At 42.4% G+C, this 25,268-nt stretch overlaps 1 protein-coding gene across 7 annotated transcripts; it reads right to left on the bottom strand.

Moving 5' to 3' along the window:
- Window positions 1-3,110: 3,110 nt before the first annotated feature.
- Window positions 3,111-16,575, bottom strand: GJA3 (gap junction protein alpha 3). 7 transcript variants are annotated; one of them, XM_064441193.1, is made up of 3 exons: window positions 16,318-16,575; window positions 14,444-14,828; window positions 3,111-10,387 (listed from the first exon to the last, which is right to left on the bottom strand). In XM_064441193.1, the coding sequence occupies exon 3, from the start codon at window positions 10,368-10,370 to the stop codon at window positions 8,835-8,837; it is 1,536 nt and encodes a 511-aa protein (XP_064297263.1). In that variant the 5' UTR covers window positions 10,371-10,387; window positions 14,444-14,828; window positions 16,318-16,575; the 3' UTR covers window positions 3,111-8,834. The 7 variants fall into 7 exon arrangements, with proteins under 7 accessions (XP_064297263.1, XP_064297267.1, XP_064297269.1 ...); XM_064441197.1 differs by having other exon boundaries at window positions 14,444-14,534; XM_064441199.1 differs by lacking the exon at window positions 16,318-16,575 and having other exon boundaries at window positions 3,111-6,320; window positions 8,882-10,387; window positions 14,444-16,282.
- Window positions 16,576-25,268: the final 8,693 nt, after the last annotated feature.

Genomic DNA, 25,268 nt, shown 5'->3' with positions numbered 1-25,268 from the left:
AATTTGCATAGCAAAAACCACTATTCAAGCCATGCAAAGCAAACAGTAGGTTTCTCCGTGGGGCCAGACAGTTCAACCATAATCATCTCTTAGTCTTTGCTCAGAATACCACAACATTCCTTAAAGCCAAAATCTTTAGAATGTTTAATCTTCTTAAACTGGGAAGTGAGATATACGATAGCTGATAACTGCTCCTCCTTTTTAGTTTTCATTTAATCAAGGAGTATAGAAATACAACCCATATCCTCACATGGAAAGTAAGGCTTTACTTCACTTTACTCCATCTATGCACCGACTTTGGTGGATCTTGTGTAAACACAGGAAAAATGTATCCCACAGAAAAAATGTACTGTCTTTTTGAGAGTTTGAACTTTTAAGCCCTTTGTATTTTCAAACATAGTGTCTAAAATAGCACAGGAACTCTTTAAAAAGCCATGTCTCATGCTAATTAGAAATGCAAAGGTCTGGACATTTTAATATATTTTATCATGCTTTCATGGGACAAATAAAAAAAACAAGGATTAAGAATTGTAGGCATTTATTTGGTTGGGTTTTTTTCTCAGGAAACAACCTATAAAATGACAGAGATCTGGCTGACAAAATGCACCCACCACACACAGGTTAGGGTTGGCTACATTAGTGAAGCAGACAAACACAGAGAGCCCGCGCAGCTCTTCATGGCTTTGGTGTTAGCCTACTCATCCCTGCTCTCCGTGGCATCAGACACCCTAACCACATCTGTAACCACTGCTGTAAGTGATGAGGGTCACCCTTAAAACCAAGGGATGGTGAAAACTCACACACTGAAGATCCTCCTCAAGCTACTAAAAACAGTTCTGATAGACCCTGTACTACTGCCAGTGATGCAAAGATACAGAGATCCCCTACTGCAAGAAAAAGGAGCTAACTACCCATGAAGGACAACGTTTTGTTGCAATGTACCACTAATTTCTTTCTAAAAATGAAAAAACCTTACATAATGATGTGCAGCTGCTGCAATCCAACTGTTCTACTAATGTAGTAACAGTACTTAAAGTTACCTGTAATTCTGGCATAATAAATTCTTTCACGTACCTGTAAGTGCTAAAATGTTTATTTCCTCAAACACCCTGTCTTCCTGGGCTACAATACTCCAAGAATAACACATTCTTCCTAGGCCATCTTTATGAGAAAGCGCTCTCTTCAGTTTTGACATTTTGGCTAAGCATCTGATTATTCTATTGTCAGCTGAAAATACACACAAAGACAGTTAGACCTGATGCACATCCAGTTGCCAAAAATTATCAAAATGACAGCCCTACTAAGGCCTGACATCCATTTCCTTGGAGGACAATGTGTATGATTGCCTTCATTTCTATGCCTGCTACAGAGTGGGAAAGCACTGATTAAATAAATTCAATCACATTCTTTCTGCAGTCACAGTGAAAATACTTGCTAAAGCCCAGCTGATTGTTCCTGTGCCAGTTCCCTGGGGACAACTGCAGCAGTACAGGAGGGTGTGGGATGCTCCTCATTTGGCTTTCAGCATGGCTGTACAGAGGAGGTTTACTGGAAGAGGTTAGAGAGCTCCTCCCCACCCCCAGTACACCTCTTCCCACAACCATCAGGATCTTCACTATGCAGCTGTGGATGAGTGGGGCGTACCTTTCACCTTTTCTCCACATGCTCCCATCAAGCTGTCTTGCTCAATGTGGCAGCAAAAAGTACCCACTCCATCTCACAGGCCTTCAGAGATCAAGAGTAGCAACATTTGTATTTCATACTCCAGCCAGAAATTCTTTAAGAGACAGTGGACGTAAGGTGGCAGCAGTGTGGCTGTGCCCCAGGGAGGGAGAGCCCGGTGCACAGATGCATCTGCACCAGCTGTTAATCCCAGCTCCCTTCGGAGTAGTCTGACTGTCCAGTCTTCAGGTGACAAAATAGTGTAACTTTATGATGAAACATGCATTTAAATATAAAGTATGCAACATATCCTGACCACATATGTCTGTAGTAAGAAGTGCTCTTGGTCAGAGGCAAGCGAGTTATCTTTAGCAATACAGCTGGTGTTACCTTGTCACTTTATTCACTTCCTTCCTTAGCTTATTAATGCTACGCATCATCTTAGTACTACCCATATGATACTCCTGTCAGCTTGCTTTACCCCTGCCCAGTCTTCAAAGACAGTGAATAATCTGGTTCACTGTGTGGTTACATCATGTAAAGCAGAAACAGCACTCCCTGAGACCAGGAGGCACCAGAAAAATACACAGCTGCACTAACACAAAAGCGACAAACACTCAATACTACAGGACGGAAACTGCCCTGCCAGGTCCATGTACATGCTGCATGTTAAATAAAGTTTTACAAAACCTTCATACTTATTTTAAGACTTCTGCAAAAGTCACTTAGTCTTGCCTGCATTGCTGCTTTTCACAAGTTGAACTTCTTGGAAACCTGGACGTGGCCTCTTCACGGGACTATACGATACTTAGACTAACTTGCCGCTAGTACGTTATATATTTTCAGTACAAAATTGGGTTACACTGCTGACTGCTAAACTGTCAACTTTGCCTAGAAGGGGCATATCAGCAAATTTCAAATGCAGCGGGTACTCTGCATTATCCCCAGTTAGGACACATCTTCCCTGCACTAAAATCCTTCATGCATGTACAGGTAACCGTCTCATTAGACACATCAGCTAGATGGATAAATCCAAGTTCATGAGTTAGCTGGGGAAGAAGATGGGAGTCACTATTAACACCACATGACACAGCATGAGACGAACAGTGAAGGAAACAGAAGGGTGAAACCTCTCTTTGGCGGAAGGCAGAGGTAGGCCTCCCACTGATTTCAGCATTTCAGCCCTCGTGCCCACTAGAGTGGGTCTTGATCACACGTGTCTTCTGAATTGTGAACTTCCTTTGAAGCCACTGGGAGTTCTGCATGGAGCTGGAGTCAACATCCAGTTTTCCAACAGATGCAACTGAGTGAGCACTTCTTATGAAGAAGGGAAGCAGTGGTGTAAGTGAATAAAGGGAGACAGCTGACTTTGGTTATCTGTTCCATCTGGTTCGTATTTTAAATAACCATCTACACGACCATGAAAATTTAATCTAAAAGAGACAATGTTGTGGTACAAAAAGTTTATTTAGTCATGATCTTGTAAACATATGAGGTAAATTAACGTTTACATCAACTTGTTTCTTACAGAATTTAATACACAAGGCACTTCTTTGAAGACAGCACTTTTAACTGTTTTTAGCTGTTTTTCTTATTACAAGTTCCTGATGGCCCAGAAAACTCGTGTTTGTTGTCAGATTCTGTCATAGAACAGACAAACATCCAGTAAGCAACAAGAAAGCTCTGAGTAAGCCTTCTTATGCTTTACAACCCTTTAACTGTGAGAAACAGTCTCAATGGGAATAGGAATATATTCTCCACCTTAAAATATATGTTCACATATCTTGCATAACTCTTCAAGGACTGAAACTGCTGGAATTTGATTGGCATCTTACAACAAACTTAAAATGCAAATCTACAATTTCTTTTTCACATCAGTGATTTTTGCTTATGCAAATAGCCCCATCACCTTTAATGGTCTTATTTGCAAGAGTGAAAATAACTTGCATGAAATTGTATTTGCAGGCTCAGAACCATAGATTTGGCTAGAAAGCAAAACACTTATTTTTTGTAAGGTCTTCTACAGTGTAACAGTGCAGTGTTTCTCCACAAGTATTTTCTTTGGAATTTTAAACCAGGCTGTAAATTTAGCTCTTAAAGGACGTATGTCACAGCTAGTTTTGTCATTGAACCTCTAAACGCACAAGAAGGCACATCAACCTTAATTTATTTGGTAATAATTGAGTTCATGATGAAAACTATATTTTTCCACAGTGTGCTCCCTATATATCCAGCTCCCATATTTTAAATGTACAGAGAAAACTGATATTATAGATCAGTGATTAGGTTAAATTGTCTTTAATGGTACTGCCTTATGTCTGAAGAGTTCCCACGTTATAGTAAGGCATTTCTCTCTTAGGTTTAACATATTGGCAGAGTCATTCTTTTACTTCTTATACAAATGTAAACTTAGAAAACAGTTTATTTCATCCAAATGTGCAATTTGAAATCAAAACCTGAATGTAAACTTCAGAAAAATCAAAATTACAAGAGCACACTTTCCACAAGAAAAACCAAAGTAAAGGAAACAAAAACATTTGAAATTAAAAAAAAAAAAACCCAGCCTGTTCAAATCTACCATGTTAGTGTCTGTATTAAACAAAAGGTCCTGGGGGCTCAACGCTCTGTTTCTGCAGACTGTTGTCACCCACATGAACTCAGTGGAATACAACAGTTCGTATCAGCTGAGGAGGTGGTCCCATGACTAACCAAAAAAGGATCTAAGTACTGATCTGATTTTTAAAGCTTGCCTTAATTATTTTACTGATCCTACACTTACATGTTCATCCCAGAAAATAACCTCAAGAGCTGCAAAATGTCAGACATTTAATTAGCTCTATGTGCCTTTATGCATGACAGATATACTGAGCCAAATCAATCCCTGGTATCACTTTGCACACAACTGGCTTCCGAATTACACCAGAAAGAACATAGGTCGTCTGCTTTTACAGCGCATGCTACCTACTTTCAAGAAGCTATGATTTTTCAATGCAAGCACAGACCAACAAATTCAAGGAGCACTTTTTTATCTATGAAAAAACAAGAGATTGATTTTCATAGATAAGATATTCCACTTTAATAAAGGGAAGGTTCTAGCAGGCTGTCTTCATTTAATCAAAATGCAAAGAGAAGAAATGTGAGCTTTTGTCTATACTTCATTTTCTTTTGTATTAACTGGCAGCTGTACTAATTAAAAAAGCCCAGTGACAGAAAATAGACCAACTGTGCCCATGCCCAAGAAACTGCGTACTTATGTGCAATGCAGATATATTTTTATTATATCTTTGTAAAACTATTATGAAAAACATAGTAATGAAATTGGTGATTTGGAAAATACATTTTACATAGTTATTGCGGTTGGAAAGGGCCTCTGAAAGTCATCTAGCCCAACCCCATACGCTCCAAGCAGGGTCAACCAGTACCAGTGAGTTGACTTACTGCAAAAAGGAGTAGCACATCATACACCTGGTAACTTGTTCAAGGAGTATCTTTTTTTTTTTCAGTTTTCTCCTTTTCTTTTCCAGAGCTTTCCTTAGCATTTTTTTAACTTCAGGTAACAGAGAGAACAGTTTTCCCACAATCATTCTACTCAAAGAGCAAAAATAAGTGGGGGTTTTTTCAGTTTGCTTAATGTCAGGCATGATTCTGTTCTGACTTCCGCTTTTGCGGTAACTTACCTACTGGTTTCATGTTAGGCGTGTGTATAAGATCCTTCAGGACTGTGGTTTGAACAGCCGCATGACTGGGCTAAGGCAAAGTAGCATTTGCTACCAGTTCCCTCTTCAGAATTAATTGATGTGAAAGACTAAACGACTTGGAAATTAGCAATTATTTTTGACAACAGACTCTGTTCTGCAAGGGATTTGGTGTTTGTACATATTTTCTAAAAATATGGAAGTCATGCTTTACTCATAGCATGGTGAATTCAGTGACCGTTCATGAGTAAATATTAATTTAAGTACCCTCTTACTGGCCACATCAGTAAGACTTTCTTTCAACAAATCTGATTCCAGATGTTATGCGGAAACTAAAAGCGGTTGTAAGCACTAAGGTAGAGTTGTGCCAAAACAGTTACCTGGGCTTAAATGAAGACACAGTTACTGGACACCAGATGAAATTGTAGGTAACCAAGAAGCTGGATGCTGTATAGTTATGTGATGAAACTTAAGCTGATCTTAAAAACACAACTTGTGAGTTGTAGCTTTGCTTTCTCAGACCAGCACTGCTTGGATGCAGAGGCTGCTCTGTCAGATTTCTCTTAGGGTTACAAGAGAGTTACATTTCTCCCCCCAAGCTTCACCTAACATGAAAAATCATCCTTTAACAACTCTCCAGCAGTTATTCTGCCTGAAAATACCATATATTCCACAAGAGCACCAGAACTCTCTGCAGGTCTAACCACACATGTTAATTTGAAAAGGGCAGACTAGGTATCAGTTGAACCTAAGTCAAACCTATCTCTGTTATTATTTTTTATATACAATATGGATGCAATCCTGAGGACACACTCTGTGAGGGTTGTACTAAAGTAAGGACTGCAAGATTCAGAGCTCCATCAAACAACAAGCCAGTTTTGCTCTCAGCCGTTGATATAATAAGCACATAATCCAGGTGGTCTGGTTTATATAAGTACACTCCAGAGAGACTTTGACTTCATTCTTCAGAAGCATAAAAGAAAGGAAAACATAGCCCATGAATTTTGATGTACTAAAATACAGATATGCATATTGCATTATTTCAGCAATATAATTATTTGGCATTTAGCAAAACTTACAAAACTGCTACTATCGATGCTAGTAAATCTAAAAATTTTGAGTGTTAAACTGCTTTTGTTCATATCTAGGCAACTTTATCAGCTTTAGTCTAAGTTCCGCATAGTTGCATGGATACAACAGAAAGCAGAATTTAGCTTTTAGCTTTCTTGCAGAAAGTTTTTATGGCTTATAACAGAAAATGCACAAAAGCGTGTCTGAAGGTGAACAACCAATAGTGAATATCTTTATTGTACTACTGTACATTGACTTCTAATGCAGTGTCTGCCCCCAAGGTCAGTGGCAGCAGAAAGACGCCTCCTCAAGGAGGAGGTCACCACAAGCAGGTCAAGGAAATCATGAGACAACATGCCCAAGGATTGCAGAACAGTGCCTCTGATCATGAGAAGCTCTTTGTGTCTACTCAGAAAGCAGTAAAAATAAATGTTTAATCTTGAGTGGTGGGAATATATTTTAACTGTTGCATAAAATAAACACATTCAGGAAAACATTTAACAGCAGAGATAACTGGCAATTTTAACTATTTGCTACAGGGTGACCCTGCTTTGCCTGAGAAAGGACTGCACTGACAGGCCAAATACTTTGAAGATGCAAAAGGCTATCCCAGTGTGTTTGACTGCTCTTCTCCAATTACAGTACTTTCGACTTACAGCAGCAACAGGACTGACTCCGAGCTTCAGCTCTTTTGGCTTTTGCTTAGAACAGAAGTTGGGCCTAATCCTGCATTCCTTTTGTACCCAAACCCTCCTGAGCCTTATTAGGTATTCAAAGTTCTGACTAATGTCTCTCAGTGTATGTTACAAAGGAATGAAGGACAGAGCCAGTTGTGAGGAAAGCTGCACCTTAGAAAAAAATACCCAGTACTTTCCTCCATCTATTTTTAAGGGAAACACACAATTTTCAAAAGCAGGATTTTAATGTCTTTATCTAAGGCCCCAAATCTACATTCCTTCTGGCTCCCAAAACTCCATGTGAATGTTAGTTTTGCTTGAATAAGGCCTGCAAGATCCATCCCCAAATCTTGCTCCTTGTTAAACTGAATGGAAAGTCTGCAAGTGACTTCAGCGGGATCAGAACAGACCCTTCAGCCACTGCATGTTGCCCAGATATTTTAGCCACCTTTTCTGCAATACAATATTGTCTAAATCTGTTTTCGCTGACCTGTAAGACACTACAGATTGTTATTAAAGGAAAGGGTAGAGCACAACAGGAAATAATGTTGCTTTGGGAATTTTACCATTAATAAGTTTCTTTCCCCTTGCATTTTCTTGTAAGATCAAAGATTAAACTAAAATGATTAAGTATACAGTCAAGTATCTTTAAACCTACAGATCCAAAATTATTCTCAAAATGTTCAAATACTTAAAAATATGCACTCAAGTTTACTTCTAAAAAGCATTTTTCCAACAAACTTACACTGATACCTATTAGTCTAAAATGCAGAGCTGTACTTTATCCTATTGTTTGTCCACGGGCAACGTATGGGGCCACAATGTATTGAAATCATAATCCTTGCTTTCTGAAGAGAAATTGTTCTGTGTAATAATTTCTGAGGTGTGGTTTAAATTCCTGTCCTCCTCTAAGCAATTTCAGAAGTCATCTAAAATTATAATCAAACATGTTCAAACATATTTGTGGGCTGAAAAACACTGTGTGATCATGGTTGGCAAACACTGGATAGAAGGTCAAACCGAACACTTCCTAACAGGTCAAGAGTAAAAAAAAATTAAAGAAAGATGAACCTCAAAAATCTATTACAGGGGTTACCTAAACTCTGCCCGGCCAAGGACCACATTGGCGATTTGCCATGAGCCCAACGGCTTCATTAAATAATCTTATACGGAAGAGACTGAGTCACCTTTAAAACGGCAAGTTGGTCCGTAGAGATGACAGGTGCCGATAGGCAATATGCCACCCTGATGTTTGCCATAGGGCTGGTAAGATTTAAGAGGAGGAAAAGTCATCGCATCTGCTCATATAGAGCTTATGTGAAAAATGGTGGAAGTAAAGGCAAGGGCAAGAGGGAGATGATGGCCAGGCACATGAGCACTAGGGATATTAACATTTTTCTCAGATGAAGGTCAGCCTCAGGGCACATGACCAGCTGCCATCACCACCTGTTATCTGTGCAGGCCTCCCCTATGGCTGCCCTTGGGAGATCTGCCATGGACATGAAGGAAAGTGGGATTGGTCCCCTGGCCCACGGGCTGCGCTTTGGCCACCCCTGACCTATTAGAAAATGTTGATATTTTCCCCACTACAACTCACAGAGTGCAAAAACAGCAAGCATCAAAGTTTGAAACCCAGGCCTTCCCACCCACGCCAGGCCTGGTCTCCCTGGGCAGCTCCCCTGCCCACTCTGCCTTCCATCACCTGCTCCTCTGAGCAGAGGCGACCGCACTACACGGCCAGGTCGTCTGACCTGGCTCTGCAGCTGCTCGACTTACTGGCCCTGCTCAAGCGCCGTGTGTCTACGAACAACGGTGGCTCATGCATCTCCACGGTGGTGCAGGCAGCTGAGATGGGCCGTTCCTCTGACAGCTCCTCCTCACCCTCTACATCCCACTTGCCGCCGCTTGCCCCACTCAGGCTGGCGCTGCTGCCACTGTTGGCTGCAGCAACGGGTGGCCCAGCTGGGGGTGGGAGTAGCTGCTCCAGTGGCTCTTCCTGCTCAGGAAGGGGATGCCAGACACTGCTGGGGGTAGAGGAGCCTGCCGAGCTGGAGGGCACCTTCCCCTGCTGCTCAGCTGCCATGTTGACCCAGTTCTGCTCAGCCGCCAGGGCATGGCTGTTGCTGTTGAAGTAGTTGACGACGGCTGGCGTGGGCGTGGGGATGGGGGTCGGGATGGTGACAGGAGTGGAGATGGGCGTGGGAGTCACAGCACGGTGCCTCTCCTCAGGAACTGGTGGAGCAACAGGGTAGCTGGCCACAGAGGCCATGGTGGAGGGGGGCCGTGGTCTTGGAGCAGCTGCAGCATAGTATGGTGCCATGGTCACCGGGGCCAGCAGTGGTGTGACAGCGCGGGTGTCAGGCAGGATGGGTGGGGGCACAGCAGTTGTTACCACCACTGGTGGTGCTGGTGGTGGTAGGGCAACAGGTTTGGCCTCCCCTGTTACCATGACTGGTGTCATTGTTGCGACAGGCATCTCAAGGCTGTACCGACTTGTCATGCCCTGCTTAAGCTTCTTCCACCCCAAGTGATATATCTCAAGCATGTTCAGCAGCAGGGAGACAGAGGCCACCACCAACATGAAGATGATGAAGATGGTCTTCTCAGTGGGTCTTGAGATGAAGCAGTCCACAGTGTGTGGGCAAGGTGAGCGGCTGCATTGGTAGACTGGCTTTAGCTCAAAGCCATATAGGAAGTACTGGCCGACAATGAAGCCCACCTCAAACAGTGTCTTGAAAATGATGTTGAAGACGTAGGTACGGAGCAGGGCACCCCCCATACGGATTCTACCACGTTCATCTCGGATCGGGAGCCTCTCCTTCCCCTTTTTGCCAAGCGGATCCCTGATGTTATTGCTGCCTCCTCCACCACCACTGCCAGATGCTGCTGCTCCTGGATAGTTGCTGTCTTTGAAGCTTCCCTTCTTTTTCAGCTCTTCCTTCTCTTTCCTCTTCTCCTCCATGCGTACAATGTGCAGCACATGGCCCAAGTAGATGAGAGTTGGAGTGGAAACAAAAATGATCTGCAGCACCCAGAAGCGGATGTGAGAAATGGGGAAGGCTTTGTCATAGCAAACATTTTCGCAACCAGGTTGCTGAGTGTTGCATGTAAAGTCCGACTGCTCGTCTCCCCAGACCTCCTCAGCAGCAGCCCCCAGCACCAGTATCCTGAAGATAAACAGTACCGTCAGCCAAACCTTGCCAATAACTGTGGAGTGCTCCTGCGCATTCTCTAACAGTCTCCCCAGAAAGCTCCAGTCACCCATTGTTTCAGATTTCTAACCTACAATAAGAACATTAGAGCAATTAGAGCAATGTTAAAAAATCTTATATAACTACACAATTCTAGGGCAGAACAGATTGATCCTCAACAAATGACGTGTTAAGTGCACTTCCTTTTGCAGAATATTGCATACCTATGTTAAGAACTACATAACCCTCTGACCATGCAGCCATGGGTTCTGGTGAGCACAGAAGAGGGATGTTTAGTGCTTTTACCTAGCCGACACAGGTTTAGTGTCTATACACAATGACAGGCAAGAAAGTTTGTAACAAGGGTTTCTACAAGGTTTAAATATTTAAAAAACATGGCTTCTGTTTCCTCCACCTGAGATGTCTCTAACCGTTCTTGCCTGTTTTTAGAAAAGAACAGATGGAAATCAGTTCAGTTAAACTTAATATTCCGACTATTAACGTGGTTGTATTTGTATCAGTGTGTGATACAAAGTTTGCCTAACTCTAACCATTTTATTGTTATCAGGACTTATTTTCTCCAGCATTCAGGAGGTTAACTATGTCCCACGTCTCTGCTATTTTCATACTGTACAAACACAGAAAAATAATTATTTAAAACCTATGGAATTTACAGTTTAATTTTGGAATGCGTACACCAACAAAAAGCATGTTCTCAAAGCCTACTTGTGTTTGAGTTTGTTTATTTCTAAAAAGAGAGAATTATTTTAATAACTTGAAATACTGGGAAGAATGAGAAATTCTGAGAGGAATGGTGGTAAGGTTTCTATGCCATGTCCCCTACTGTCCTGCCAGTTGGTGCTACTGAACCACATGTACTGCAACATTACTTTAAAAAAAAAAAAAAACAACAAACCCCCACCTCAAGTGCACTTCAGCAACTGTTCACAGAGATTTTCATAGAAAAATAAAATTATATCCTATGACCTCACTTCTATGATAAACAACTGGTATATATTCTCAGTAGTTTCCACCAATTTATGTATGATGGGCTTCCCATGTCCAGTTCTAGGCAGTGATATAACTTCTGATTTACAAAGGCTTAAAGTACAAGATTATTTTAAAGATCAGATTCCTCACAAGCTGCCCTCAGTTGAGAAACAAGCTGTTATCTGCTGGTATCACTTCTGTTACCCTTGGCCTGTTCCTAACTAGAATACATGTAAGAATATTGGAATATATGCAAGAAGTACATGTCATTCTCCTAATGAACACGCTTCTATACTTTATATGTCAACCTTCAACTGAAAACAAAACACAAAACTTTATTTCCGGCTGACTTCAATACTTTCAGAAATACTTAGATCATTATAGTTCAGGTATAACAATTTGCACGCAAAAAACCACTACAGAAAAGACTGATCATCCTCATTTAAAAATCTCAGAATATTTTATAAATATAACTGAATTCCACTTTACTCTTTTTATTTTTATACTTCTTGTCCAAATACTAAAGGCATTCATCATTACCAGTAGGAATTTACCACTGAGAAAATGTACCGCTCAGTATTATATTTACTGTGATTTCCAACAAGGATGTCACTGTTTTTCCAGAGGAAACATTTCCAAAGTCTGCACTGAACTTCTCTCGGGCTTTTAGTTAAGGTAATTAATGAAATTAAAGTTATTTCAGTTACTTATTTTATAACTTGACTTTACTATGAGGCAATGAAATAAATACCTGTAACTGCAGAATAATACACTTTCACACAAAAAGCAACAACACACCCATTCGCATTTTCAATTTTTTTAAATCCTGGAATACTTTCATTTTTTGTCCCCACAAAGCTAATGCAACAAAAAATTCTCTCTAAAAAAAAACCAAATCTTTGATATTCTACAAAAACATGTTCCCTTTAATATAACTGAATTCTTTTTCCAGTGTAGCACAATAAACTGCCAATGACGACATTAACAATGAAGTACCAATTTTGTGTAGTAACTTTCCTGGTCCTAAAACAATTTTTAATCTTTTTTTTTTAATATATTGATTTTTTTTTTTAAAGGAGTGTACTTTTTCCCCTCTTAAAATCATAACCCAAACCTGAATATATTTTGTTAGAATACTTTAGTTTTATTATTCTAATTTAATATGTTTATATGATTTTAAAACTTAATCCTCAATCTTAATTTTATGAGATTTACAATATTTTGGATGGTGAAGTAATTTTAACCTTGAGAAGTATTAATTTTTCAAGGAATAAGGAACTAATTCTGTATGTTTTTTGAAGATATACTCAAGTTTACTTCCATCTTTGGACAGAACTAGTCTGTTGTTTGGGAATGTTCTCATTTTGAGTAGTAAAGATTGTTATGTAGGAACTGCAAAATGAATAATGTGGTATTTGAGGGATTAAAGAAGTTTAGCCTAATCCTAAATGCAGTATTTTGTTTCTTTGCTTTCCTTTGCATTATTCTGTGCCTCTCAGTTCAGTTCTCTCTGCCTCACTCTGTTTCCTATCCAGATCAAGCAAAATAGGCAGCTCAGATAATAAGTAGTCAATGGTTACAGTTTGTTCTTTTCTATTAATCAGCAAAAGTTAGCCCATTAAATCGTCTTTAATTCATTAATTATGTCCATTTTCAGCATGGCTGCCACTACCCTTGCTTCCAATGGCACAGACGCCACACCCTGTTCTTCATATAGCCACAACTCAGTATTTTAGCTGAGAACAATTCCAAGCTTGCTTTTGTAGTATTACACAAACTTCAGCTGTACCATACTACTTTCAGGGCTGCTGAAATACAGAGCTAATCTTACAAATGGATTGTGAAGGGAGACATTTTTTCTTTCTGTGCTTGGCAAAAACGCAGATTAAGAAATGAAACATCTTTATCTGTATTTCATTACATTCATGCAGAAATACCCACTAGGGAATGACAGAGAATCTGCCTCAGAAAGCAATCCAATTCAATGGTTTGAAAAGCAAGGACTTCATGAGCCTTGGGATCATTTAATAACAACTGGGAGTGGTATATTGTTTGTGTCACTTAGTAAATCATTCCTCTGAGACAAATATTGAAAAATGGGCAGTTCATAAAAACTGGCATAGCGTTGTGTTTAAGAATCAATGTTGTGCCATTAATTACTAAGTTTAGTACATGCACAAATACACTTTGTGGATGGGATGTGTGTATTTGGGTGTGTGTGACAAGGAGAACAAGTGAGAGAACACATTTTAAAAGCTGTGATGTCATATATATCCCTCTACAGGAGAGAAATAATTCTCATCTGGCATCTATAAACTTGCCCGTTATTAGTTCTATTTCTGATGACATCACCAAAAGGTTAATCACTATTGTGAAACACAATATTTTAATTATTTTTAATTTTCACAGAATCACAGAATAGTTTTAATTTTACTCATACGTAAATGTTTATGTATTTATATACATATATGCACACATACACACACATAAGTAACTACACAGCTATATTATATACATTACCAGATTATGACACCTCACGTTTTTATGATTTTATTATACTGGTGTATCTAAAATATGTCCCTTAGCAATTATTTAGAAACCTAACATGTCTTTGTCTGAGTAAGACTGCCTAAATTTAGCCTATGTTTTCTTTCATTTCTTGTGTCAATCTAAAATTCTGGGATTTTTGTTTTTATCTTCAGAATTATCTAGATTTTACAAACCAGTATGAGAAAAAAAATGCTGTTAAAAAGAAAACAACTTGCAGTATTTCCTGTTTTTACACTAAACAATTAGGCATCTCCATTACTACCAGGGTTTTAACACTACCAATTTAAATCCAATAAAAGTAGTCACCCTGCACAAAGTCTGCAGCGTGACCATGTCATTCCAAACTGGCAGATATGGAGGGACGGAACAAGCTGTTATAATTTCCAGTGAAACCTAATGGTATTTGGTCATGTATATATATATGAAACACAATGGCTGTGGTTTCATAATTCACTTTATAAACTTGTTCAATGGAGGACTTGAAAAATACCCTTCTTCTTGCTCAGAGTGCCATACTTTCAGACACATCTATTACCACTTTCATTGTATTTTAAACACTTGTTAAAAATAAATCCCTTAGATGATCTTGTTGTTACCTTAAACTTACTTTACTGCTATGGAGCCTCTTCCTTAAATCCCAGGCAAAATTTCTCTTGTATTCTTCTTGACTTCTCTTGACCTCTGAGTGAAAGTTTGGCCTGAATGAAGGAAAAGCGCAAGGAGCGCAGGGCTGAGCCCAGAAGGAGAGCTACATCCCACCTGTTAAACTCCTGCTCCTTGGCATAACAAACATTTGCACTGATTCGATACTCACAGGAGAAAAACAGGAACAAAAAGTAACCGCTTTTCTCCCCCGAATACTCAAATGCCATCTTAGAGCTCTATATTGGAATTAAAAGACAGTGACTTACCAATAAAACTCTGAAAGGTGTGATGGGTGTGGAGTTACCAGGGGACTATGGAATAGCCGTCAAACACAAGGGCAACAGTCCCTACATCCCGAGTGAGCGAGGCATGAATGAGACAGATCTGTCAGGTGCCCACAATCGATCAGCCGCACAGATCTAAAAACTGCACAGTAAGGAGTGTCCCGCCCCCTGCCCCAGACATACAAAGGAAAGACAGCCTTTCTGGAGTTCAAAGACTCAAGACCCTTTTTCACTGCAGAGAAGCGGTTACCCCAACAGACAGGTATCTGAGGGGACTTCAGGCAAGTTACTCCCTCTTCAAGGGAGACGGTGCTATACACCCTGTTCAAACTTTTTAAAGGGCACTTCTGTCTTATGAAAGCCATTTAAATCTTTTTCTAGTTTAATTCTAAAATGTTCCAGTAGAATTTTCAGTTCTCCCTTTAAATCTCCCTTAAAGGGAAACTACAGAAGCTCTGGCTTCTCAGTTCACTTCCTTCTTTGTATCTATGTCAGTGTCTTAAAGACCTAACGTGCACTTAGGATTCCTAATGATATCCTAGACTTAAATGATTTCTTCAGTAAGTCAGGGATGAACCCAAATACTTATCTGATACTCTTTTTGCCTACGGGGCGGGGGGGGGAACACCAAAACCAAACAAACAACAAATTAAACAACTTTTCTTCCTTATAATTATCTTCCAAAGAATTCAAAGAATATTTATTAATCTCAAATAGCTTGCATCCCTTGTGAGTTCTAAGTGAACAAGCAAGTAACTGACATGTTTGTGGGTAAGTCTCAGACCAAAGATGTGACCAGAGTGAGATAAAAGCCAGGTCAATGCAGGTAGGCCACATAGCTGTTTTCCCTTCAGGAAAAAGTTGTTTGTACAGGCCAGGTAACTCAGAGCTCACCTCAAGAAACCCCAGAACCACCTCGGGTTACACTCATGAACTCCGTCGTTCTGTGTGGCACCACTTACAACGGTGAAAGCAATTCTGGCACTTTACACTCCCAGTGTAAAACTGGCTTGAAATGCTCATCAGTTTTCAAATGTTAGTGGCAACCCTTAAGGAAGAAATTACATGCCCCTACACGCCCACACTTGGGTGGGCAACAGCCGCGGCAATTCTGGGCACAAACATGCGGCGCTTCCCACTCCACTGCGTTTTCTGATGTGTTTTTTGAGGTTTGGACACTTTTCCCCGCCATGCCAGACTCAGTTATCAGTCCCACCTGCGAGCACCGCTGCCTGCAGAAGGTTCCCTCGGTGGGGCAGAACCGCGGCTGCTCACACCAGGGCCCCTCACGGAGGTACTTAAAGCAGTAACCCCTCTGGTACTCCTCCTCAGCACGATGCGCACCTCCCGGCCTCGCCCTGCCCTTCCCTAGCGCCCAGCCCAGGGCCGAGGGGCACGGCAAACGGGCCGACGCCCCGGGCAGGCCCCCGCCTCCCGCCCCGGCGCGGGCCACTCGCCCGCGGCCACCTCCCCGCCGGCGGCGCCCCGCGCCCCGGGCTGCGGGCCCGCAAGCCCTCCGCCGAGCGGCGCAGCCCGGGGCCGCTCTACTTACGCTTTGCGGGAGCAAGGCTATTTGAAGGAGCAAAATCTTAACTCGTTCACAAGAGTCTCGCCACTGATGCCGCATAGCTCATTTAATTGGGGGGGGGGGGGGGGGGGGGGGGGAAGGAGAAAGAAGCCCCCAAACTTAGCTCGGGCTATGGAAAAAAAGCGGTGGAGGGGCGGGGCGGGGGGACAGTGCTCAGCTCCCTACCTGCTGCCTCGGCAGGCGAGGCGCCCCTGGGGCAGCCGGCTGCCACAGCCCGCCCCTGGGGCAGGGGCACTCCCCGCAGGCACTGGGCACCCCTCCCTCTCTCCCCTCCCCTTGCCCGCCTCCCGCGCCAAGCAGCGCCGCCGGCTTCACTCGCAGCCCCCTCCGAAGGGCTGCGGGCGGGGGTGGTAGTGCCTTCTCCTAACCCGGGGAGCTCCGAGGGGAGCGGCCGTGGCGTTTGCCCTTCTCTCCCTGGTTTATAAAACGTTGTCACTGTGCAGACAGTCCATCCTCCTTCGCAAGCCAGTGTGGGATTTCCTCAGAAATAGCTTCTTCCACCGAGAGGGTAGAAGCGTAAGAAGCCCCTCCGCGCTGGGGTCCCGCGCACCCCACAGGGCTCCGCTAGGAGGCAGCGCGTCGGGAGCCGCCACCCGCACGACCCCGCCACCCCCCGCTCCCCCTCAGAATTGCGATCCCGGCCGCCCGGGGGGCGCTCGGTAGCCGGGGCAGGGCTGCGGCACTGCCTGCCTCGACGGCCGCGGAAGAGAGGACACCGCCCGCGTGCCCTCCCGCCCAGCGCGGGGCTGCCGTAAGGAACATGCGTGTCCATCCGCCCACCTCCCGGGCCCTCTCGCCCACTCACTCGCACTCACGCACACTCACACGCTCTCTCACGGGGCGGAGCAGCGCCGCGCGGTGGCGGCCGCGCGCGCCGGCCGTTGGCAGGCACGTAACGGCTGGCCGGAGCCGGCTGGCTTCAGCGGAGAGCTTCTCCGCTGTGTCCTTACTTACTGCCTATAAGTCTTAAAGGAGAGAATCCCACTTTCATCCATGAGGTGTTAGATACATCTTAAAGCAAAAACTAAAACAAAAAATACAAAACAAAAAAACAAACAACACAAAGTTCTTCACCGAAAGAAGGGGATTTTTTTCCTGAGAGGAGGTAAGCTTTGCTGCTGTTGCCTGCATGTCCCCTGTGAAGAACGCCAAAGGGCTGCCAGCCCCGTGAACCAGAGCGCTTCACAGGCGGCGGCTACTTCCCTTCGGTCAAGGCAGATCCTTTGGTTTTCAGAGTGAAGGCAGCATTGCATCAACTCCTTGAACTATTTCAAGACACTTGTCAAATTTTGTAAATTACAATCCTGGGTCTTCAAAGTTTGATAGCCTATACCTGGGACTGAGCCTACATTAGGAAAAGAAGGCATTATGAATAATTTTTTTAAAAAGTTTTTTCCCCCGTAGACTGTCCTCTGTCAAGCTGCTCTGCACAGACGATTTGAAAAACCACATCAGTTGCAACTACTTTCAAAATGATAATTTAAAGGTGGCTCTTGATACTTTCAGCATCAGTACCCAAAAGTATTGCTATCACCTATATTTTGTTTAGGTTTCTGTGTGCTCTTTAGTGTTGCCCTGAGAAAGGAAAACATTAGACAGAATGACTTAAATTAGTATGACGACTTGATGACTTTTCAGCAGCAACCTGAGTTTCTGTTGGTAGCTACTTTAAAGTCAGAGAGCTGAAAACTTAACCACACCAGGTCATTCCCAGGGCTCTCTGTTGCTCTATTTAGTAAAAATACCATCCAAGAAAGATTTTGAGATGCTTTGAGGAGTTGTGTGTAGCAGGGGATTGGTGACAAACTGAAACAGACCACCCTCATGTTCTTGTATCCTTGCAATACTTGGTTGCTCCCTATAATTCTTCCAGCTGAAAATGCTCTGAAGATCTCTGTTGACCTAAGCACTAGTGGTGGCACAAGGACAAATTACTTTATTCAGAGATGGGTGATATATCTGAAACGCGGTGCTGCCATCATTGTAAGTGTGGTAGTATTGCAGGGTGCATCCTGAAGCAGTGGGGCATGAGGGACCGTGTTAGGGTACAGGACGGAATCCCAGCAGCCCCAGTAACTCCTGACATTATAACTTCCTTCATCAGTGAAGTCCCTCAGCTCATCAGGTCAGCTGAAGGGCAGGAGGTTTGATTTTAGGGAGAAGTAGAGAGAGATCTCTCACTTTCAACCATCTGTCCAAAAGGTTTAATAGCATGAACCACTGTGTGTTTCCATGATGGCTATTTCAGTCTCTGGAAGGTTTCAAGCATTATTTCCCATCATCTGTACAAGCTGGCCTTGACACCTTTTTGTAAGAACAATATTCTTACTCAGGCAAGCAGTGAGGTTCTAGAGTGGCCTTTCAGTAGTGCCACAGAAGGTTTTTAAGATAGAGTTTAATACATGTCGAACAGGGATAATCTGATGCAATGCCTGCCTACCATGGGCCTACCATGGGACTACACCATTCAGCTAACAATTTCCTTACCAAGAATTCCCTTCTGGGTTCTTAGAAGAAGAGGTTTGGGCTGTCGACAAAACCCTCTGGGACATTTGTAGAAAATGAGACAGGCAAGGATGCAAAATCCCTGGGGGAAACTTGAAGGGAGCAGCTTTAAAAATAAAGGACCGATTATGTACTGGTGAAAGTCTGAGCATGGAATTATGTTGAGGAGGTATGGAGGGCTATTTGTTAGTCACATACCAGAACAGGAGTATCTGAAGCCAAATAAGGGGGAAACAGAAAAAGTATGACTTGCCTCCCTGAGGAATTTATTTAGAAGGAAAATATGCTCAGATTTAAACAATGGTGTTAAAAAGTGTCTTTGCATGTGGACTTTCTGACAGAGGGATTCCCATGAAAGAGCCATCCTGCTAGCTTCCTCACTCTCACCTATCTTTAAAGGTACACAGCACTGCCAGTGGCCAGATGCCACTTTAGTGTGCTCCAAATCCCTAGGTCCTTATTATGCTTAAAGGGTTCACTCCATTGCCATTAACACTAGACAGCAATAAAACTTAAAGCAACATTTAAATTTTTACATTAAAATGCATATTTACATAATTTTCATCCTTCCTTTAATTATCTTCTTTAGTACCACTTCCATCTAAGCCTCCACACAGGTGACAACCCCACCCCTGTTCCATGTGTAGACAGACCTTTAGCAGTTTGTGGTTTGGCTGGTGCTGAAACAAAGTGTGTTCAAGAAGCATGTAGACAGAACAGTCAGGCAGGTATTTTTAAGATCAGAAGAATCAGGTTTGCATGGCAAGGTACACAGAAAGATCAAAAATAGACTCCAAGCTTCATGAAATGATAAAAAGATCTTGTAAGTTAAGGAGATATATCTTGATCTTAGTCTGAACCTAGGCTGCTGCTCAACAAGAGAAATAGAAATTTTTCAGATCAGCATAGATCCAAAACAGTGTTTTATCCCATACTATTTCTAATTTAAGCATCTATTTGCAAGTACAGAAGAGGATCACTCTTACCACAGCTGTGCATCCAGACACAGTTTAGTGGAAGGACCTGTAAACTATGGAATGTGTCCTTAGTTGTAAACAAGCCATGCCAAAGTGATACACGGCTCGGCAGTGCTGATAGCAGTTCTACCCACACAGTCAGCCTAAAAAAAAAAGAGCTACAAATGCCTGCTGTTTGGCTTGTGGCACTGCATGGTACATCAATAAAAAGAATTGGGCTTGACATGCCTCTGTGCTACAGAAGATGGCACTAAAGATATTTAAATGTCGGGAAAGAGTACTGCTACCTCAGAAGGCACAGTTTCATAGAATCATAGAATGTCCTGAGTTGGAAGGGACCCACAACGGTCATCAAGTCCAACTCCTGTCCCTGCACAGGACAACCCCAAAATTCACACCATGTCTCTGAGGGCGTTGTCCAAGTGCTTCTCAAACAGCATCAGGCTCGGCGCCGTGCCTGCCTCCCTGGGGAGCCTGTTCCAGTGCTCCACCACCCTCTGGGTGAAGAACCTTTTCCTAATATCCAACCTAAATCTCCCCTGGCACATCCTCCTGCCATTCCCTCGGGTCCTATCGTTGGTCACCAGATAGAAGAGATCAGCGCCTGCCCCTCCTCCTCCCCTTGTGAGGAAGCTGTAGACCACAATGAGGTCTCCCCTCAGTCTCCTCTTCTCCAGGCTGAACAATCCAAGTGACTTCTGCTGCTCCTCGTACAGTTTCCCCTCTAAACCCTTCACTAACATCACGGCCCTTCTCTGGACACTCTCAAGTAGCTTTATGTCCTTAATGTACTGTGGCGCCCAAAACTGTACACAGCACTCAAGGTGAGGCTGCACCAGTGCAAAGTAGAGCAGGGCAATCCCCTCCCTCGACCCGCTGCAATGCAGGGCTTGATGTACCCCAGGGCACAGTTGGCCCTCTTGGCTGCCAGGGCACACTGTTGGCTCATGTTCAACTTCCCGTTTGAAGCAAGGAGGATTAAAATCTTTTCTTCTCTAGTTGATTTCTACATGGATGAATCAAAAGACTTTTTAACTAATTAACTAATAAATAAAACGGTAATAAGACTGAAGTAGTAGTTTAATCTCATATTCTGTAGTAATTATTATTATTGTCCCAATCAGTGATTAGTGTTCTGTTCTGTTAGACACTACTGACAAGCACATCAGAGAATGCAGCATATGAATAAATAAGCACTGGTGACAGGAAGAATTATTCTTATTTCTCATTTGTAGGAAGACTTATTGTGAATTCTACTTTGTAGGAATGGAGGCACAGGAAGACTTAATGATTCGTCCTAGGTTATATGGTTCTGAGAATGGCACTGAGATCCTAGGCTGGTGTTTTACCCACCAGAAGAGGCTTCCTCTCAAAGGCCCTTTGGAAACTGTGGGGTCTCCTAATACAAAAAAAAAAAATCAGACTGCTCCAGGATATGTAGCAGTGAGATGCTTTCAGGTCATCTTCATGGAAGCAAAAGCTCCATGTGAGATGTGGCAGAGGAAGAACTATAACTGTATGAGCCAGACATCCGTTAAGAATCAAAAAAGAGAGACACAGGACATGCAGAATTCTAAGAGGAATGATGCTTTTTATCATTCTGTCATGGTGTGATGCTTTTTTCCCCACACTACCGACAGAAATATGAAGAAATAAGAATACTGATATTTGAAATACATTCATGCCTGTCACAAGCCTGGCAGAAAACTAACTGAGCTGAAAACAACTCAAAATGCAGAGTTCAAATAGTTCTCTGCTGAGTTAACAAGTTAAATCAACTCATACAAAGGTTGAGAGGTTGTGTCAGAGCAAGGGAGAAGATGGCCAGAAGGTGAGAAGCAGGGCCAGCACAAAGCAGCAGAGAGCAGGGAAGAGTACAAGCAGTGAAAGAAGGAAAAGGCAGTAAGACTTTTGCCTTTCTAGAGAAGTCACTTATGAAAATACAGCCAGAGGCTGTGGTTTGAAATTACAGTGCGTGTAGCAGCAAATACAACATGTTGCCATTCCCTCTGCCCCTTCTGCTCACGCCCTGCAGCTCTTCTTGCCCAACACCATGGCCTGCTGCCCCACAGTCACGTCAGCATAGAAGTTCCTGTGGCCTCCCTGTAAGCCAGATCAAGGAATTGATCCAGCTAAAAAACAATCCAGCAACGGAAAACATTGGTTTCTTCATCAGCTAAATCAGTCAGCCAATCCAGTGCTGAGCACAGCTGTGCAAACAACTGTGCTGGCACAGTAAAGATCCTGGAGTGGAGGCACTGTGTTGAACAAGGTGGGAGAGAGACACAGAAAGGATAAGAATGAGCCAGAAGGGATGACATCAGTGTTAATGCCTTCAACTAGTACTACCAGTGAGCAAGTCATAGTGCCAAACCACAACCAAAGCTCCCAAACAAGGGTGTTCTTCATTATATTCAGGCTATGAACAAATACAGTATGTTGTACCAGGAATGTACCTTACTGATGTGCGTGATGAATTTGTAAAGGCCTCAAATACCGGCTACCTTCCACAAAAGGAACAGCAATAGATATCTTGCATTGAAATAGAAAAACAAGCTCATGCATGGAAGAATTTCTGTACAAAATTCCAACTGCTGCACAACATGACGATCTGCCTTTGAAATTAAAGAAAATGACATGCTATTGCTGTGAAACTTCTGGACTCCTGGACGCAGACTAGGCTTCAGTGAACCCCACCAATGTTTGCATATTTAGTCAAGTGGGCATCAAAACTGAAAATTAATCTGGGTTTCAATTTTCCTCCTGTTGGGAAGAATGCCTGTTTTGTGAGACACAAAACAGAGGCAGAAGGAGCTTTTTACCCACTGTGCTGAGGAGAAAAAAACAAAAATTCCATCACCAACTTAATTCATATTGATTACTGTTTTATTCACTCACAATGCCACCTCATTTGCTTTGTCAGGTGGAATTTATTATAGTGCAATAATTTATTATTACAATTGCTAAAAGCACAAAAGAACCATGCTGACAGATTGTACTGGATGGACCCTGCACTGACAGGTAGACTGAATTAATATGAAAAATATTTTGATACAGCAGCTGAGCTTTGGCTCAGCAAAAGGGACCTGAACAACTGACTCTTTCAGTTAGGGTCTCCTTCCTCACAGATTTTAGAAGTTCCCTCTGTCCTGGAGCAGAGTCCTACACCTAGGCCATCCTCAACAGATGTTGGGCTGAGTTGCCATTTAACAATCTTCAGTGATGGAAAGTCTGTCATTCAACTCAATGCTTAGCCCTCTTCACAGAGAGCTTTTGCAGAAACTAGCTTACATCTCTCTGCAACATAAACCTATTATTTCTTGTCCTGTTGCCAGTGGATGTAAAGAGCAACATCTTCATCTTCTTTGCCACAATCTTTTACCTATTTGAAGAGTGCTGTTGGGTCTTTCCTCAAACTTTTACCAGGCCAACTCATTTCTTTCAGGCTTTCCTCACAGCTTTTGTGGTTTAGACATTTGGTTGTATATTATTCCTGACTCCTGGATTTCTCCAGCTGATAAATGGGAAGATGGCACTCAAAAGTAGGGTCCAGATAAGGACTTTCAGGTGCTAAGAAGAGTGGAAATATTATTTCTAACATCCTATTTTTCACCAACCTTTAATGCATACCAGTATGATGCTTTTCCATGTCAACAATGTTAGTGACTCATGTTCCATGGATGATCTACTGCAAACGCCAGTTCTTCTCTACAAAACTGTTCTTTGGTTCAGAACAGGTCTCCAGCCTGCAAGTTCTGCAAGTGCTTAGTGTTTCACAATAGTAGCATTTTGTCCTTCCTAACTTCTCAAACTGCTTTTCTTAAACCATTTCTCCTGGTGATAAAGATCTTACTGAATTCTAAGCCTATCTTCCCAGGTATCTGCAGCTCCTCCCAGCTGCATACAGTTTATCCCATTTGGTGGGTGCTTACACTCTGACAATGAGTCATTAATAACTATTTTACTGGTATACACAAAAGCTTTTATCGTGGCACAGGCAGAAATTATTCCTGACAAATCCATGTTGCAATGTCTCAGTCTTCTATCAGATAACAGTAAGATAATGGTTTAGTCAGTTTTTTCCTCGGTGTCTGTGTGCACATGTGTGGGTAAGTGTATAGATTTTTTTGTTTATTTGTGCTGGAGAGATTGTGGAAGTTATTTAAACTGTATATTAAATACACAGTCCATGGAAAGGGTGCAACACTTAGGGCAAGGGCATGACTAACCATAAGCAGACATTACACTAATGATGCAACATACAATAGGTTTGAAATCTTTACCACATAATAATACGGTTTTTTCTGGCACCTGTTGCAATGATCTTAACAAACAATGCTTGATTAAACTGTTCTGCTCCCTGTGAACATGATACAGTCGTCACCTTTATCTTTCAGTTGGGGAAACTCAGAAACAATGGGATTCAGGGTTAACTCCATGTACCAGGGCTGTTATAATACTTTCAAATCAAGTGAAAGAGGTCTTGTGACCAAAGAGATGTTGATAGTTGGATACCAGAGACCAAGTTTTCCAGTCACCCCATCAAAAGAAGGTGCAGCATTCCTGCTAATGTGTGGATCACATAGTAGAGATGTGGGAGGGATTTTAATGTGTTGTCTTAAAGGTTGAACCTCAGTAGAAAATGATCTGCAAAACACTTTTAAACCAAATTTCATGATCCCCACTTATCAGTTTTAAGACTGCTATTGTCTTTCCCAGCTGACAAGCCTGTATTACCATAACTGCCAAGCAACAGATAAGACACACCTTGCCTAAGCAAGTAAGCCTGCTCAGCACAGCTTATCCACTGAAAAATGCGGCCTGCTTCAGGCCAGTGGGACTGCATTCACACACTACAGTATTTATTATCCTGGGCACTGTGCTGGGCGATGCGTGAAATGCTGGTTCTTAGCAGCACAGAATATACACTGCTGCTTCCAACATTCATCCATAACCTGCAGTGATTCACAGCTCAACTGTGCAAGTTTTCTGTCAGTTCACTCAAAGCATACTTCCCTAAACTGTATGTCATATCAACACCATATCACTCCTTTACCAGAAAGGCTTATGCAAGCATCTGGCTACCTGGTGGTATTCTTGGAGAGGATATTTTTTTAGTAGATGGCCTATTCAAATACAGTGGATTGAGTGGCAGATGTAAAATAATCCTTGAGTTAGTGGAAGTGGTTTAACTGGCAGAAAAAGGGAGAAGCTATGTGTGATTATGTGGCCTATTCTGAGGCTGAACTCTACGGTAGTGCTGGGGACCAGCCCTAGCAGGGGCACGCTACATTCTCGGTCAGCGATTTGACTTGTTTCCTCAGATTAAAGCTTAATACATTTCCAAACCTAGGTCATAAATACTTTTTTTTTGGCAGCTAGGAAGGCTTAGAGAGAAAATACCCAGGTTGGAGCTGGGCCAGCTTTACAGAA

Source organism: Phalacrocorax carbo, chromosome 1, assembly GCF_963921805.1.
Source record: "Phalacrocorax carbo chromosome 1, bPhaCar2.1, whole genome shotgun sequence".
In the NCBI taxonomy this organism is placed as follows: domain Eukaryota; kingdom Metazoa; phylum Chordata; class Aves; order Suliformes; family Phalacrocoracidae; genus Phalacrocorax; species Phalacrocorax carbo.
This window is presented reverse-complemented; position numbering and strand designations above follow the sequence as displayed.